Below are 17,613 nucleotides of genomic sequence, written 5' to 3' on the forward strand. Positions count from 1 at the left end.
GAGAGAGAGAACGAGAGAGATAGAGAGAGAGATAGAGAGAGAGATAGAGAGAGAGATAGAGAGAGAGATAGAGAACGAGAGAGAGAACGAGAGCGAGAACGAGAGCGAGAACGAGAGCGAGAACGAGAGCGAGAACGAGAGCGAGAGCGAGAGCGAGAACGAGAGCGAGAACGAGAGCGAGAACGAGAGCGAGAACGAGAGCGAGAACGAGAGCGAGAACGAGAACGAGAGCGAGAACGAGAACGAGAGATAGAGAGAGAGAGATAGAGAGAGAGAGATAGAGAGAGAGAGAGAGAGAGATAGAGAGAGAGACAGAGATAGAGAGATAGAGAGATAGAGAGATAGAGAGATAGAGAGATAGAGAGATAGAGAGATAGATATATATATATATAGATAGATATATATAGATATATATATATATATATATATATATAAAAAAACATCATGACGTTATTTCTGTGGCAATTGTTGACCTGTAAAAAACAAGGATAATGTTATGGATACATAGATGTATGCAATTTCTATAGTCAATATTGTGAGAACAATAAATGAGTCCATACCATCTCCTTATGTGCTGGTGTTGGAGTAACTCCCGAGATGTTGGGTCAGAGACAGTTTACAGCAAACCCAGTTGTCTGAGGATCTCACTCTTGCACGGCATGCAGCAACAATCATTGTCTGGAGCTCTAGAATATATGAATTGTCCTTCTCAACCTTCACTGTATACATCCTGCAGCACCTGGACTTTTTATTGAATACTTTCCGGTATCTGAAATAGGGACAAAATAATGCTAAAAAAGTAAATCGCAGAAAAGCAATGAAGATACATAGTTTACAAAATGTGTACATACTGAATGCAATTATACATCAGTATTCCTCTTTGCAGATCTGTGTACACGGTGAGGGCTGATAGTGGCATTCTTGTATCCATGATGGGCAAGTCATAAGTGAATCTTTTGCAGGCGTACATAAGATGACTGTGCAATGTCTTCAGGCATGCTGTTTAAAAATAATGCATACTTTGAAGCTTCTATAATTTACATTTAAAAAGAAATTGCAAATACAATACCTAAACTTCACATACTTTGGTACTTCTTTGAACCAACGTTCTTTCAGAATGACCTCACGCTTTTGAACCTTTCACTGTCCACTCGTTCACTTTGCAGTGTGTTACGTTCATGCAGCAGAACCAGACATGATCACAGATGTCTTTGTTCCACTGTAGTACTGTGAAACATCCCTTTTGCTGGCCTGCCTACACAGAACAGAGACAAAAATCAAATACATGTACTAGGGTTGGGCGATGTCCCCTTAATTGGCCGTTGACGATGTTTACAGTGAACCATCGTGATGGACGATGATATCGTCCATTTTTCATTATAAGCATTTTTTTTTAAAGACATTTGCATAGCCTATATATGCTGCATATTACTATGTATGCTAGGAAAATGTGAGATTGCAGGATAAATGGATCTAAACTAAACATGATTTGAACAGAGTCACGGACACGACTTTTGCAAAAGAAATGTGTTAAAACTTGTGCGCAAAGTCTGAGAGGAGAACGACTTATTCAGAGCGTCAACTCGAGGCTCTTACCACACTAATACAAATGTAAATCGGAGCTTATTATTTGCATTTGCTCAATTTTAACGTAATGTTTAAGAAACAGTGGGTGAACGGGACAATATTTTGAAGTTTGCGTCGTAGCTACATTTTTGAAGCCGCTCCACGCGCCGCCCGGTCCGTGTGCTCTAACCTCTTAACTCCTGCACCGCGCCTTTCTCTCTCCTCTCTCTTTCCTCTCTCGGTCCTTCGTGAGAATAGTCCACGCGCTCAGCTAGCTCCGATGTGAGAGCCATCTCATTTTAAAACGGTTTAAGTTTCAATACGCAGCAAAACAAAACCACGCGCTGTTAAACTCTGAGCTGCAGAGAGAGAGAGAGAGCCCCGCGCGTCATAAACAGAGCAGCTGCGTCTTTACGTTAATAATTACGGCTAACACATCATGGCTTCTGGCAGGCAACTGACGCTAGCGCGCATATTAGTTACATCAGTGATTTAATTTACAGTGCAATCCCTGCAAAGTTTGTAGGTTTGCAAGGCCTACAGAAGACCAGTGCGTGTTTTTGACAGGAAGGGGCGTGGCATCACAATGGTGGCGCTCCATCGTGATGTTGCTCATCCATCGCCGATGGACGATGACATCGTCCATCGGCACAACCCTAACATGTACAGTATAATGCACAATAAGCATCTTTTACAAAGCTCACAATTTTACTTACTGCATGGAACTTTTTGCCAAAGTTCTTAGTCCCAGCCGCATCATGTGTGCTCCACACCACTGTCTTTGTATATGCCATTTCCTGTGTCAGGATTATACATTTAAAATAAAAATTATAATTGCTTTAGATGTGTCCAATTATAAGTTTCATAACCAAAAAACTATGACACTGAAAAGAGCAGAAATGTGTGAGTGGGCATCAGTACTCACTTCTGTAATGTGGACCTCTGCCTCCTGCTCACGTATGTGCTGAAGGTCATTCAGGTCTGTTTTCCTTCTCAGAGAGGTCCCTGAACACAGTGTGAAAAGTGTGTATTATGTACAAAGGTTTACATGTTCTGTTGCATGTCTATATCTGCATGTATTTATGTGGAACAGGACTGGATTGGTTTAAACACAAGCTCAAATCCTCACAGTGTGGCTGTTCTCCTCAGGAATACCAAGTGATGGTAAACTAAACAAAAAAAAAACATTATTTTCATTTCAGTGTCAATGATCAGTGTGACAACTTTACAGACACCAAACATGTTTTACTTACTCTCCGGTTCTTGAAGTAGAAGCTTCCAATCCTCTCGCTCCAAGATGTTCACTCCCTCTTCAAAATCATTATCTCTACAAATACAGGATAATGGCAGTTTATGAATTATTTCCAAAACTGACACTCAACCCATGATGGTTGTTTTGTGGTGTTTGGGTGTCTGTTTTTCCATAGCATCAGCAAGGCTTACCTATTTATAGTAAGTAATGCACACCATTTGATTAGACCATTATCCTCAACCCACTACAGTTCACACGTCTATACTTAGTTTCTGTGGTGATTTTTTTTATTTCAATGCACATTTTTGTCTGCCCTTTACACACTGTCGTGTTGTGTGATAATCTCATTCACCCCAAAAAATTCTTACCTCTCAGAGAAGTCCCGGACTTGATAGTGCTGACACAGAAATATGAGCAGGAAATAGTGGTTGTTTTTTTTATATTTGGGAGTAGATATTGGAACTCCTGATCCGGTTTGGTAACTGGAAACAAAGTTATGTATATTTACACAACATGTAGCAACGACATTGTGCAAGTCTAATACAATTCTTACAGAGTAAGCTACATTTTTAATCACATTTTCTTCAATAACGCACGTAGCCCACTGGCCCTCATTTATTTATCGTACAATAAAGTTCAGATGCTAGCACTATATTTAGGTTTTGACATTACATATACTGCGTGTCTGCACGTCTCCAAATCTCAATGCTACATTTGATGTAACGCCAGTTTGCACAGAAATATACATAGTCAGTTCACGTGCATGTAAAGTAGTGAAAACATCCGCGGTGAGTCAGTGTTTACAGTAGGCTAACCTTATAGCTTTATAACGCCATGCAAACAGGTCATAGTCAGCTAGCGTATTAGCGATTAGCATATGCAAAAACCCTAACCATGACGGACTAAATTCAACTAATTATCGTCATGAAAACTTCAAAATGTCATGCATTTACCTGTAGAAACTGCCATCTCTCTTCCTCCGTGCTGCAGCTGGGCTCACGTAGCTCCGTCCATCTGTTGAACAACTCTCCGATATAAATTCCACATCTGCCTTGCCCTCGTTTTCCTGCTAGTTTAGAAGATGGACTTTTGAACTGTTTACATGTCTAAAGAGAAGGAGCAGGCAGTCGTAGCTTCTGGCTGTTGTTGTCCAGAGCGGCGCTCGGGCGTAATGGCGGATCCAGGTACGAGAAACACTCTCTGCGCGTGCTCAGTTCTCGGGCGCGAGCCTGCAGCGTGCATGAAGTGTCAATCATCGTCTTGCTCGCATTTTATTGGTCTGCGCGATCGGCGAGCGGGCTCTTGAGTAGTTGCTGAGATCAGGGGAGGAGAGACTTAAAAAATATATAATAATATATATTTGTACTCACTATATATCAAAGTTTAAGGCCAGGAGGTCAATTTTGTGCATTTCTTAAAAAATGTAAAACATTTAGACTTCCAGACTATCACTTTAACGCCTGGTTTCTATTTTTTCAACACTAGACAAGGCTAGATATTCCTCCTGAGATAACGCTGGGTTAGTCACAATTTATGAAACCAGGCTGGTTTTCGTAATAAGAATTTTAGAAATCTCGTACTTAAGGGTCGGACTGTTAGCATTGGAGCAGCGCGATCTACACGTCACGCAAGGGCCGAGTCTACGGTGAAAATCCCGCCCGTATGCCCTTTTTAGGGACATGCTTCATCAGATGACTACGGTCCCCCACGACCGTAGACATTATGGTTAACGGGGAGGAGTGAGCAGAAGCTGTCCATTTATATATACAGTCTATGGTTGAGTTACAAATGTCAAAAATAAAAAGCAATGGCATGAAGACGGACCCTTGTGGCACTCCACATATAAACTCTATATTCAGAGTTTAGCCCGTTGATGTGTACATACTGCTTAAGATTTGTAATATAACTTTAAAGCCACTGTTGTGTTATAGCCGCAATCCCATAATTGAATCATTTTGACAGTAACAACTCATGATTTATGCTGTCAAATGCTTTGCGTAAGTCCAATGCTGTTGATCCAGATACAGGATGCAATGAAGCTAATGTTGCTTAAGCTTTTATATTTTATTATTATTATTTTTCACCATTTTTTTTTTTTTTACTCAATTTTTCCTTATTTTTACGACAATTTATCCAAATTATTCCCCAGTATCATGAAAGTACTGGTATCAGAAAGACCTCTAAACCTTGCAGAGTGTGTGGTACCTCGTCTGTGGAGTTTCCGCCGGTGATGACCACAGCGACCTGGGGTACCCTCTGGGCCGCCCGGCTGCCGGCCTTGGGGATGAAGTAGTTTGTCTGGAGGAAGTCCAGGGCCGCCCCGGTCTTCGTGCCCCCAGTGCGGCACGGGACTGTCTCCAGCGCGTCCAACAGGACGCTCTTCTGCAGGTACTTGTTGAGGAGGAACTCTTGATGCGGCTTATCGCTGTACTGCGCCAGAGCCACGCGCACCTGGACGAGCGAGAGCAACAACATCAACATCTCACTTTAGTCGCTCCTACACACTCCACAATTTACAGGCTCCAAATCAGCGACATTTGGAAGATTTTTTCAGATCAAATTCCTGAACAAAAAAACGAGAATATTTAAATGTATAACTAGTTTATTTAAAAACCAAACCAGATCCATAATCCCTCTGAGCAAATCTTATCAAAATATGTGACAAAATAAAACCACACATTTAAACCTGACTCTGAACTTTATTTAGATTTTGACATTTTGGTTTAGAAAAGTTTGGAGGAGTTTGGAAGAGTTTAGAAATGTTTGTAGTAAAGGTTCGGAAGCGGCCCAATCCACCCTCCCCCTGTCCTTACCCTGTCGGCGCCAATGTCCAGTCCGGTGATGATGTTGCGCAGGAATCCTCTCATCAATTCGAAGCTGCTCGAGTCGTTGCACAGCGATCCATCAACCAGGAGAAACACATCCGCCATCGTCGCTCTGGCACATTCTGAAACGATCCGACAAAAAATCAGCTACAGCATGAGAGAGTGAATGGGTGACTGGTGCCTCACTGTAAAGCGCTTTGGGCCTGAGAGAGGTAGAAAAGCGCTTTTAGGTAAGCTTATAATTATTAATATATGGGATGTAAAATACAAGTATAGACCAAAATGTAAAGTTCAATATTTTTCAAAATAATCTAGTAAGTAAAGGATTAATCAGGCTGTTGGTTAGATTTGGCTGGAGCTGACACGTGTGCGCGTTCACGCCACTGTGTGCGCGTTTTCGGAACATAGACTCCACTCGAATCGGGTATTTGTGACAGTGCGAGGCTCTGTTCAGTATGAAGGCGTTACGTTTCGCTTTTTACAGCGGGTCAGCGGCAGCAGCTCGGAGGGTTTACGAAGCGTGTCGTTCCCGTGCACACCTGTCTCACCGCGCGCACGGCTGCAGAAGGAGGCACGGAGCGGGGCAGGTCCGACACTACGCTCTCATGCGGGGCTTTTAGTGCTTATTTTATTATTTTTAGCGCGGGTGATGCGACCCCGTTAGCCCGACTGTTCTCACAGAAACAGTAAATAAACTCACTGTGGATCAGTCGTAGAACCTGCTGCTCTTCGCCTCTTTACCCGATTCTCACTCGTCTGGTCATAGCGTCCATTTGGCAAAACTTAATCCATAACAAAAGTAGCTCCAGCATCCGCGTGGCAGTTGTTTTGGTTTCAGAGGAATCACGTAACAGCGAGGCTGCGCGTGAGATGCATTCATGGACCGTAAGAAGATACACTTTGCTTGCGCCAGAGGCCTCAGGCCGGAATACTTTAAGCCCTGAATAAAATATCACGGTGAAAGTCATCATAGCTTGCAGAGTATAGACCCAGCTCCCAAACCCAGCTTTGAGAATAGATTAACGGCGATATTTTTTTTATCGCGCGATAAGAGTAACGCAGCACGTTAACGCCGTTAACGGCCCACCACTATTATAAACGCTACATTATTTATGCTTTTAACAAGTTTACCACAGTTAATTAAATGCAGTGATGAATTACTAAACTATACATTAAACCCAGGTAAACCGCATAAAAATCAATATTTACAAAATACCACTGAACACAGCATTAACACAACAGAAGCACGCGCTGGCGCTTACCGGCAGTCTCTTCAGGTTTTTAAAAAGTGAGTCCGGTCCCGCTCAGCGTTTTGTGTTGGTTTAGAGTCTTTTGTTGAGTTTTTTAGGAGTTTTCCTGTGCTCCTGCCGTGCTGCTCCCGGTGCAGGACAGTGGAGTGAGTGAGAGTCATTTTGAACAGTCCAGGTGTGTGCACCTGATTGCAAATTGGTCCCACCTGGCCTCAGACGAGGAGGGCGGCAACCAAACGGGGAGGGCAGAAGAGAGGGCAGATCACCGCAACATTTTGAAAATGCAATTCATGTTTTTATATTTTTATTTAATTGTTAAAGGAATAGGCCACCCTTTTTACATACTGAAATATGTTCTTACCTAAGCTTAGAAAAGTTTATTTGTGCCTGTCTGGTTTTCACCCGTGCCTTCAATCACGTAAACACAGCGCAGACGGCGTTAGCATTTAGCCTCTCCTCCACTCTCCACTATAGCTCCAAACCAGGTGAAGATAGAAGCTACCAAGCTCTTCCACGTTTTCCCTATTTAAATATGGTTACGTGAAGTGTTCCACTACAAAGTATAATTCCACAAAATTAAACAATGTGGATTTTCTAAACGGATAAAAGGGGGGACTATATTGTAAGGCGTAATAATACCAGGAGTAGTTTGAAATCTGCGCAGTAATCTTCACTTTACTGTGCGGATGGAGAGATTTGACTGAGGGCACGCGTGAAGACCAGACAGCTGCAAATAAACTTGTCTAAGCTACGGAACGAACATATCTCAGTATGTAAAAACGGTCTATTCCTTTAAAAAGATGTCTAAAATGTATGTGCACAATAGTAGCTGCGCTATGCTTGCTGTGAGAGGACTAGTGTGAGCTGTGTGCATGGGAGAGACTACAATACATGTGACGTACACTTTTATTTTAGCAGAACTGCCAGTAAAAGTGCTCCCAGTGATCAACACGTCTCCTGGTTCTTCCTTCTCCGCGCAGTTCTCCATCGCGACACAACACAGAGACCACAAGGGTTAATGGATGTGCCCCAAATCCAAAACATTATGTTGAACTGACCCACACCTTGCATATCTGTATTTAATACACACAATTTCCCATAGTAAATCAGGTGCAACATTCCCACTCGTTAATTTAGCTCCAGGCTTAGTAAATGACTCCCAAAGAGGGATCAGAAGCATCTGCGAAGGAGCTTGTGCAGAGAAAATATCCAAACACGTCTTTCACCGTGATCCCGCCTCTACATAGTTCTAACCCGAAACATTTTTAAAACTACAATATAAACTTAATAAAGCCAACTAGCCAACAACCTTTTTTTCCTCAAACTTCTTAGTGATAAAACTATGGAAGCCCGTTTCCGCCATGTTAAAAAATAAAAGCCCGACGGGAAGTCGAAATTACGTGATTTAAAGTCATAATTTTGTGTTTAAAACACAAAATTTCGAGTTTAAATCTCGAAATTACGACTTTTAAATCTCGAAATTACGAGTTTAAATCTCGACATTACGACTTTTAAAACTCAGAATTTCGAGATTTAAACTACAGCAACTCTGGGACTTTTACAAAGACACACAGAAGTGTTTATTTTACCTCAACACCCAGGATTAAAAGCAGTGACAAGAAAACTCCATATAAAAGTCGTATATTTTATAATGTCAGCATTTCATTTTGAAGAACAAGAGTCAGATTTGACATTTTGACTGTATTTTTTCAGTTTGGACCTTGTTCCTGTTGTCGGCAGATGAATGAAATCGAGGTATTTTCCCATTAGGATAATTAGGATCTTGTTCTTCAAAATGAAATGCTGACATTATAAAATATACGACTTTTATATGGAGATAGGAGAGCAAAGAAAATTGGAAGTCCTGAATGTCTTTATAATGGCAGTCAATGGGACCAAGAACATTTTGACATAAAGAATCGTCCACTACAGAAAAATTACTAATGCAGTCAAATCAATACTGGTCCAAACTTTGACACATTCAAGACTCTAAACACCATCAAAGCCGCAGCTCTCTAATGTTTATTATTCAGAAAATGTTCAACTTTTTCTGTATTTTAGTTAGACATTTTTCAAAGTTTGCAAAATAAAGCTGGTATTTAAAGGGTTAAAATTCATAAAATGATTGAATGTTTGGTAATTTTGGAAAGACATCAAGTAGTTCAAGAGATTTATGCAAAAAAAAGTGGAAAAATATGAATGTATGGTGATTGTATGGCTGTTTTTAGGTGTGTGCATTTTTGTACACTAGGGTGGCGAAAGTAACAAAATTAAAGGATGACACAAGGGTTAACAGAAAAAAAAAAAACACACACAAATAAAAAGTGTGGCAGACCATGTTAGGTTCAAGCCAATTTCTTGAGCTTGAAAAGCTCAATTACACCAATAAGGATTAAAATCATTTCATTTATGTATAACAGAGACCCCGAGTTTTTCTGCCGCAGTCTTCAGCTGAGATGTGTCTTCCCTCTCTGCACCTTCCCCTTACCTTTCTCTCCGGCCGTTGAGTGCAGGCAGAGAGCAGTGGCCAGAGAGCAGTGGCCAGAGAGCAGTGGCCAGAGAGCAGTGGCCAGAGAGCAGTGGCCAGAGAGCAGTGGCCAGAGAGCAGTGGCCAGAGAGCAGTGGCCAGACAGCAGTGGCCAGAGAGCAGTGGCCAGAGAGCAGTGGCCAGAGAGCAGTGGCCAGAGAGCAGTGGCCAGACAGCAGTGGCCAGAGAGCAGTGGCCAGACAGCAGTGGCCTCAGTGCCCCTCGCAGATGTGGTGCCTGACGTGAGCACCATGAACAAAGTAGAAGCGCTGATTTCGATGGATTTGTGAATCGCATTTGGTAGAAATGATCACTGACTGATCTGATTCTCCTCAGAACGTTGGAGATGGCACATCGAGGGTCCGTGCTGCTGCTCCACATCCTGGTCCTGAGCCGGTCCAGCCAGGCGCAACGGACAGGTGAGTCCGGGGGGTCAGTGGGGTCAGACTGTTCGGCCACACCGGTTACTGGTGGTATCTTTATACAAATACCCGCTCAAAAAAAGCAAATACCATCACTGTCACATACTGAACAAATATGAAATGCTGAACTTTGATGACTTTATTTCACTCGATCATGTGCAGTTGGTCTTCAAGATTGTTCATAACCTGGCCCCACCTCCACTCAAAGCTTTTGTTCACCAAACAGCAGATACAGCTACAAGGGTAACGAGATCTACCACCAGGGAGCAGTGTAGTATCCCGAAATGCAAAAGTTCATTCACTCAGTTACATAGGCACTAAAAAATGCAATGAGCTCCCTCCAGAACTGATTCCAGAACCTTCACTAAAGAAGTAAAGGATTGGTTTATGGAGCTGCGAGCATTAGCTTTAAAGGATGTGTTGAATTGTAAGTAAAATATATGTTTATGCAGTCACAATGTATATCACTATGTAAGGGTAAGGATATTGCTACGTGTCTTTTACATGTAATGATGATGATGTCTGTGATGATGATGATGATGATGAAATGTAATAAGAGACTAGGTGATGTGTGTGATGTGATAAAACAAACAAACACGCCGGCCACACTGGTCACACGCTGCAGGAGCTGTTTGTCTTGTGCTTCTGCCCGATGGTGCGGTCAGACCAAACCAGTCAAAAACGTCAGGCGCGTCTGCATCCCGTGACGAAACTGTGACAAAAATGCAACACAAAAGCAGCAAAAATGTGATGAAAATGTGACGAAATCATGACCACAGAAACAAAGAAAGCGCTTGGATGAGTTTTGCATGTTGTAGCTTTCAAATGAGCTGTTACACTGGCCTCGAGGCTGTAAACTCCAGAGAAGAGAAGCTGGGATCAATTGATTTGCGGTTTATTATACATTTCTCAGCAATAAAACCGACACAAAACAACACATAAAAACTATAGGGCAACTACTGAACATTAAAAGCCTTTTGAAATTAGTGGGTTTTGAGTTCTGTCTCGAAGGTGGGGTATTCCAGAGTGTGGGGCCGGCGATGGAGAAGGTCCTTGGTCTTACAAGAGCAGAGAGAGCGAGATGGAGAGTGGTGGTGGAGGTCAGTGAGGTTAGAGGGGGCTTTAAAAGTGATGAGGAGGACCTCGAACTGGATGTGGTGAGGGACCGGGAGCCAGTGGAGGTTCTGAGGGACAGGGGTGATGAGTTTGGGTGAGAAGCAGCGGGAGTCTGGATGTTGCAGTTTATTGAGGGTTTTGGATGGTGTGCCATAGAGGATGCTCTTGCAGTAGTCAATGTAATAATAATAATGTAATAAAAGCGTGAATCAGGGTTTCAGCAGTGAAGAAGGTGAAAAATGTCATGATACGTTTTGAGATGGAAGAACACAGTCCGAATTATTTGCTTGACGTGTGGTTTGAAAGAAAGAGCGGCGGATTCCAAGGTTGAGGCTGAAGTCTTGGATTTGGTGGTTTTTTTAGGACCAACATTATGTCTGTTTTATATGAAAGCCCGTTTCCGCCATGTTAAAAAATAAAAGCCCAACAGGAAGTTGAAATTACGAGATTTAAAGTCATAATTTTGTGTTTAAAACACAAAATTTCGAGTTTAAAATCTCAAAATTGCGACTTGTAAACTCGTACTACGAGTTTAAATCTCAAAATTACGAGTTTAAATCTCGCAATTCCAAGTTTTAAAAGTCGTAATTTCGAGATTTAAACTCATAGACGTCAGCCCTATTTTACTTTGAAAATCCGGATGTTGTTGCCGTTCTTTTTCCTGTCTGATGCGTCTGAACTGTGGAGCTTGATCTGGCCGGCATAGCCGTATCTTGGAATCGTATCATGCCTGAAAAACAACTGCTAGTTTGGGGCAAACTTGTGCCTCTTTGCCTCTGCTATGTCCTATGGACCCCCCCTATGGTCTCCCCGCTTGATAAAAGGGCGATGCCGGTGGACAATGGCTAGTTTGCCCGGTTAGCATGTGCAAAACACCTCATTGTTGATAAAAAAAATTAACCCCCAATGCGTCAATCCCGACCCAGTGTGTGATAATCTTCAAGACTGCATTATGTGGTTACGGCTTTATTGACGTGTTTAGTGTATAATACTTAATTCCACAAGATCCATTATTGGAGCTGGATGCTAGAGCTGCTAAGAAGCTAGTTAGCTGCGGGTGCTAAGCAATCGGCTACGGCCAATTGTACATGAAGTGTGATTAATAAACTGCAAAACCAACCACCCGGCTCAGTGTGTGATCGTTGTTAAAGGGATGCTTTATGTAGACGGTGGGTTTATTGACTTTATTCAGGCATATTTCCCATTTTCACATGATCATGATCATCCGAAGTTCATCGAAGTTCATAATGCTACAATCGTAGCATTACGTTTGGGAATGCCCATGCATCATCAAGGCCTAAACACATTCCTATCGTGGATACAGCCATTTTTAATACGTTTTCTTGTCACTGCTTTTAATCCTGGGTGTTGAGGTCAAATAAACACTTCTGTGTGTCTTTGTAAAAGTCCCAGAGTTGCTGTAGTTTAAATCTCGAAATTCTGAGTTTTAAAAGTCGTAATTTCGAGATTTAAACTCGTAATTTCGAGATTTAAAAGTCGTAATTTCGAGATTTAAACTCGAAATTTTGTGTTTTAAACACAAAATTATGACTTTAAATCACGTAATTTCGACTTCCCGTTGGGCTTTTATTTTTTAACATTAGCGGAAACGGGCTTCCATAGTTTTATCACTAAGAAGTTTGAGAAAAAAAAGGTTGTTGGCTAGTTGGCTTTATTAAGTTTATATTGTAGTTTTAAAAATGTTCGGGTTAGAACTATGTAGAGGCGGGATCACGGTGAAAGACGTGTTTGAATATTTTCTCTGCACAAGCTCCTTCCCAGATGCTTCTGATCCCTCTTTGGGAGTCATTTACTAAGCCTGGAGCTAAATTAACGAGTGGGAATGTTGCACCTGATTTACTATGGGAAATTGTGTGTATTAAATACAGATATGCAAGGTGTGGGTCAGTTCAACATAATGTTTTGGATTTGGGGCACATCCATTAACCCTTGTGGTCTCTGCGTTGTGTCGCGATGGAGAACTGCGCGGAGAAGGAAGAACCAGGAGACGTGTTGATCACTGGGAGCACTTTTACTGGCAGTTCTGCTAAAATAAAAGTGTACGTCACATGTATTGTAGTCTCTCCCATGCACACAGCTCACACTAGTCCCCTCACAGCAAGCATAGCGCAGCTACTATTGTGCACATACATTTTAGACATCTTTTTAAAGGAATAGACCGTTTTTACATACTGAGATATGTTCGTTCCGTAGCTTAGACAAGTTTATTTGCAGCTGTCTGGTCTTCACGCGTGCCCTCAGTCAAATCTCTCCATCCGCACAGTAAAGTGAAGATTACTGCGCAGATTTCAAACTACTCCTGGTATTATTACGCCTTACAATATAGTCCCCCCTTTTATCCGTTTAGAAAATCCACATTGTTTAATTTTGTGGAATTATACTTTGTAGTGGAACACTTCACGTAACCATATTTAAATAGGGAAAACGTGGAAGAGCTTGGTAGCTTCTATCTTCACCTGGTTTGGAGCTATAGTGGAGAGTGGAGGAGAGGCTAAATGCTAACGCCGTCTGCGCTGTGTTTACGTGATTGAAGGCACGGGTGAAGACCAGACAGGCACAAATAAACTTTTCTAAGCTTAGGTAAGAACATATTTCAGTATGTAAAAAGGGTGGCCTATTCCTTTAACAATTAAATAAAAATATAAAAACATGAATTGCATTTTCAAAATGTTGCGGTGATCTGCCCTCTCTTCTGCCCTCCCCGTTTGGTTGCCGCCCTCCTCGTCTGAGGCCAGGTGGGACCAATTTGCAATCAGGTGCACACACCTGGACTGTTCAAAATGACTCTCACTCACTCCACTGTCATGCACCGGGAGCAGCCCAACACCACGGCAGGAGCACAGGAAAACTCCTAAAAAACTCAACAAAAGACTCTAAACCAACACAAAACGCTGAGCGGGACCGGACTCACTTTTAAAAACCTGAAGAGACTGCCGGTAAGCGCCAGCGCGTGCTTCTGTTGTGTTAATGCTGTGTTCAGTGGTATTTTGTAGTGATGGCAAGATGAAGCCCCATGAAGCATTGAAGCCTCACAGCCAATTGCATCACACACGGTTCGAAGCATCAAGGTGCTTTGCTCCACTACGCCATCATGTGGACAAGAAATGTATCAATCAATCAAAGTTTATTTATAGCACTTTACAACAACACCAGGAGGACCAAAGTGCTTCACAGAAAGATAAAAACAACAAAAAGAAAAAAACACAATGATTGTAACCTGGACACAATTCAGTGTGCTCTAAGTATTAAAAGCAAGTTTGAAAATATTAGTCTTTAATCTGGATTTAAAAAGGGGACATGTCCATGAGAATGTATAACCTGCTGAGTGCTTAGAATAAATGGTGGGGGCTGAAAGAGTTGTGATGTAAAATGTGCTTGTGTTACTTTGTTTGTCTAACCCAAATACACAAAATGTGAGGGGGAATCCATTTCATTTCATTTCACTGTCTCTTTTGTTTTGAATCGCGCTCCACACCCGTGAATCATTTCCTGAATCAGTCACGTGGTGCGGCCACTTCCCGAGGCTTCGAACGTCACCACACACGTGATCAACACACGCATCGATACGCGCTTCAATAAACACCCCTCTAGATTACTCGGCACACGCTTCGAAGCCTCGACACGATCGGCACATCACTAGTATTTTGTAAATATTGATTTTTATGCGGTTTACCTGGGTTTAATGTATAGTTTAGTAATTCATCACTGCATTTAATTAACTGTGGTAAACTTGTTAAAAGCATAAATAATGTAGCGTTTATAATAGTGGTGGGCCGTTAACGGCGTTAACGCGAGACTCTTATCGCGCCATAAAAAAAATATCGCCGTTAATCTATTCTCAAAGCTGGGTTTGGGAGCTGGGTCTATACGCTGCAAGCTATGATGACTTTCACCGTGATATTTTATTCAGGGCTTAAAGTATTCCGGCCTGAGGCCTCTGGCGCAAGCAAAGTGTATCAGACTGCAAATTATTTGTCCGTTTTTTCCGCGCATTTGTAAAAAACTCGCCTTTCCCACACTTCTTACGGTCCATGAATGCATCTCACGCGCAGCCTCGCTGTTACGTGATTCCTCTGAAACCAAAACAACTGCCACGCGGATGCTGGAGCTACTTTTGTTATGGATTAAGTTTTGCCAAATGGACGCTATGACCAGACGAGTGAGAATCGGGTAAAGAGGCGAAGAGCAGCAGGTTCTACGACTGATCCACAGTGAGTTTATTTACTGTTTCTGTGAGAACAGTCGGGCTAACGGGTCGCATCACCCGCGCTAAAAATAATAAAATAAGCACTAAAAGCCCCGCAAGAGAGCGCAGTGTCGGACCTGCCCCGCTCCGTGCCTCCTTCTGCAGCCGTGCGCGCGGTGAGACCGGTGTGCACGGGAACGACACGCTTCCTAAACCCTCCGAGCTGCTGCCGCTGACCCGCTGTAAAAAGTCTGTTCCGAAAACGCGCACACAGTGGCGTGAGCGCGCACACGTGTCAGCTCCAGCCAAATCTAACCAACAGCCTGATTAACAAACTATGACACTTAATCCTTTACTTACTAGATTATTTTGAAAAATATTGAACTTTACATTTTGGTCTATACTTGTATTTTACATCCCATATATTAATAATTATAAGCTTACCTAAAAGCGCTTTTCTACCTCTCTCAGGCCCAAAGCGCTTTACAGTGAGGCACCAGTCACCCATTCACTCTCTCATGCTGTAGCTGTATTCTTGTCGGATCGTTTCAGAATGTGCCAGAGCGACGATGGCGGATGTGGTTCTCCTGGTTGATGGATCGCTGTGCAACGACTCGAGCAGCTTCGAATTGATGAGAGGATTCCTGCGCAACATCATCACCGGACTGGACATTGGCGCCGACAGGGTAAGGACAGGGGGAGGGTGGATTGGGCTGCTTCCAAACCTTTACTACAAACATTTCTAAACTCTTCCAAACTCCTCCAAACTTTTCTAAACCAAAATGTCAAAATCTAAATAAAGTTCAGAGTCAGGTTTAAATGTGTGGTTTTATTTTGTCACATATTTTGATAAGATTTGCTCAGAGGGATTATGGATCTGGTTTGGTTTTTAAATAAACTAGTTATACATTTAAATATTCTCGTTTTTTTGTTCAGGAATTTGATCTGAAAAAATCTTCCAAATGTCGCTGATTTGGAGCCTGTAAATTGTGGAGTGTGTAGGAGCGACTAAAGTGAGATGTTGATGTTGTTGCTCTCGCTCGTCCAGGTGCGCGTGGCTCTGGCGCAGTACAGCGATAAGCCGCATCAAGAGTTCCTCCTCAACAAGTACCTGCAGAAGAGCGTCCTGTTGGACGCGCTGGAGACAGTCCCGTGCCGCACTGGGGGCACGAAGACCGGGGCGGCCCTGGACTTCCTCCAGACAAACTACTTCATCCCCAAGGCCGGCAGCCGGGCGGCCCAGAGGGTACCCCAGGTCGCTGTGGTCATCACCGGCGGAAACTCCACAGACGAGGTACCACACACTCTGGAAGGTTTAGAGGTCTTTCTGATACCAGTACTTTCATGATACTGGGGAATAATTTGGATAAATTGTCGTAAAAATAAGGAAAAATTGAGTAAAAAAAAAAAAATGGTGAAAAATAATAATAATAAAATATAAAAGCTTAAGCAACATTCGCTTCATTGCATCCTGTATCTGGATCAACAGCATTGGACTTACGCAAAGCATTTGACAGCATAAATCATGAGTTGTTACTGTCAAAATGATTCAATTATGGGATTGCGGCTATAACACAACAGTGGCTTTAAAGTTATATTACAAATCTTAAGCAGTATGTACACATCAACGGGCTAAACTCTGAATATAGAGTTTATATGTGGAGTGCCACAAGGGTCCGTCTTCATGCCATTGCTTTTTATTTTTGACATTTGTAACTCAACCCTAGACTGTATATATAAATGGACAGCTTCTGCTCACTCCGTGGGGGACCGTAGTCATCTGATGAAGCATGTCCCTAAAAAGGGCATACGGGCGGGATTTTCACCGTAGACTCGGCCCTTGCGTGACGTGTAGCTCGCGCTGCTCCAATGCTAACAGTCCGACCCTTAAGTACGAGATTTCTAAAATTCTTATTACGAAAACCAGCCTGGTTTCATAAATTGTGACTAACCCAGCATTATCTCAGGAGGAATATCTAGCCTTGTCTAGTGTTGAAAAAATAGAAACCAGGCGTTAAAGTTGTTTTTAACGTGTCTAAACTCCAATGCTTTTCAATGGGGGACTAGCGGCGATATGGAGGTACTACAGCAATGGCGGCCTCTAGTGTCGTCAATCAGGAAGTAATTTGTTGGAACTATCAGAAAGAACTGAAGAAGATATGTTAAATGTGAGAAATTGGTTTAACGAAAAAAGGTTATCTTTAAATTGGGACAAAACAAACTATAAGATTTTTTGTTATCAAAGCAAAATTGAAAATGTGAAAATCGCAATTGATAGAGTTAGTATTAAAAGAGTCAAGGAAGTTCAGTTTCTAGGTGTTGTTTAAGCTCATATTGATCAGAGATGTGTCTGATTGTAACTTGAGTATGCTTTACTCCTTCGATGATTCTCCCATACTTCAGTTATTGCACTGAAGTCTGGGGTAACACATACATCAGTACCACTAA

At 42.3% G+C, this 17,613-nt stretch overlaps 2 protein-coding genes across 2 annotated transcripts in view; one reads left to right on the plus strand and one right to left on the minus strand.

Moving 5' to 3' along the window:
* LOC306981251 (collagen alpha-6(VI) chain-like) overlaps positions 1–5,748 on the minus strand; it is a gene marked incomplete at both ends in the record, with an annotated part of 68,028 nt that extends 62,280 nt beyond the window's left edge. The window contains 2 exon segments of the mRNA XM_079580811.1: positions 5,024–5,269; positions 5,632–5,748. Coding sequence (XP_079436937.1) covers positions 5,024–5,269; positions 5,632–5,748 — 363 coding nt within the window.
* Positions 5,749–15,734: 9,986 nt separating this feature from the next.
* Positions 15,735–17,613, plus strand: part of LOC306981252 (collagen alpha-6(VI) chain-like) — a gene marked incomplete at both ends in the record, with an annotated part of 28,828 nt that continues 26,949 nt past the window's right edge. Inside the window, 2 exons of the mRNA XM_079580812.1 lie at positions 15,735–15,851; positions 16,214–16,459. Of these exons, the coding sequence (XP_079436938.1) occupies positions 15,735–15,851; positions 16,214–16,459 (363 nt within the window). The remainder of the gene's footprint in view (positions 15,852–16,213; positions 16,460–17,613) is intronic.

Source organism: Gobius niger, assembly GCF_951799975.1.
Source record: "Gobius niger genome assembly, chromosome: 22".
NCBI lineage: Eukaryota > Metazoa > Chordata > Actinopteri > Gobiiformes > Gobiidae > Gobius > Gobius niger.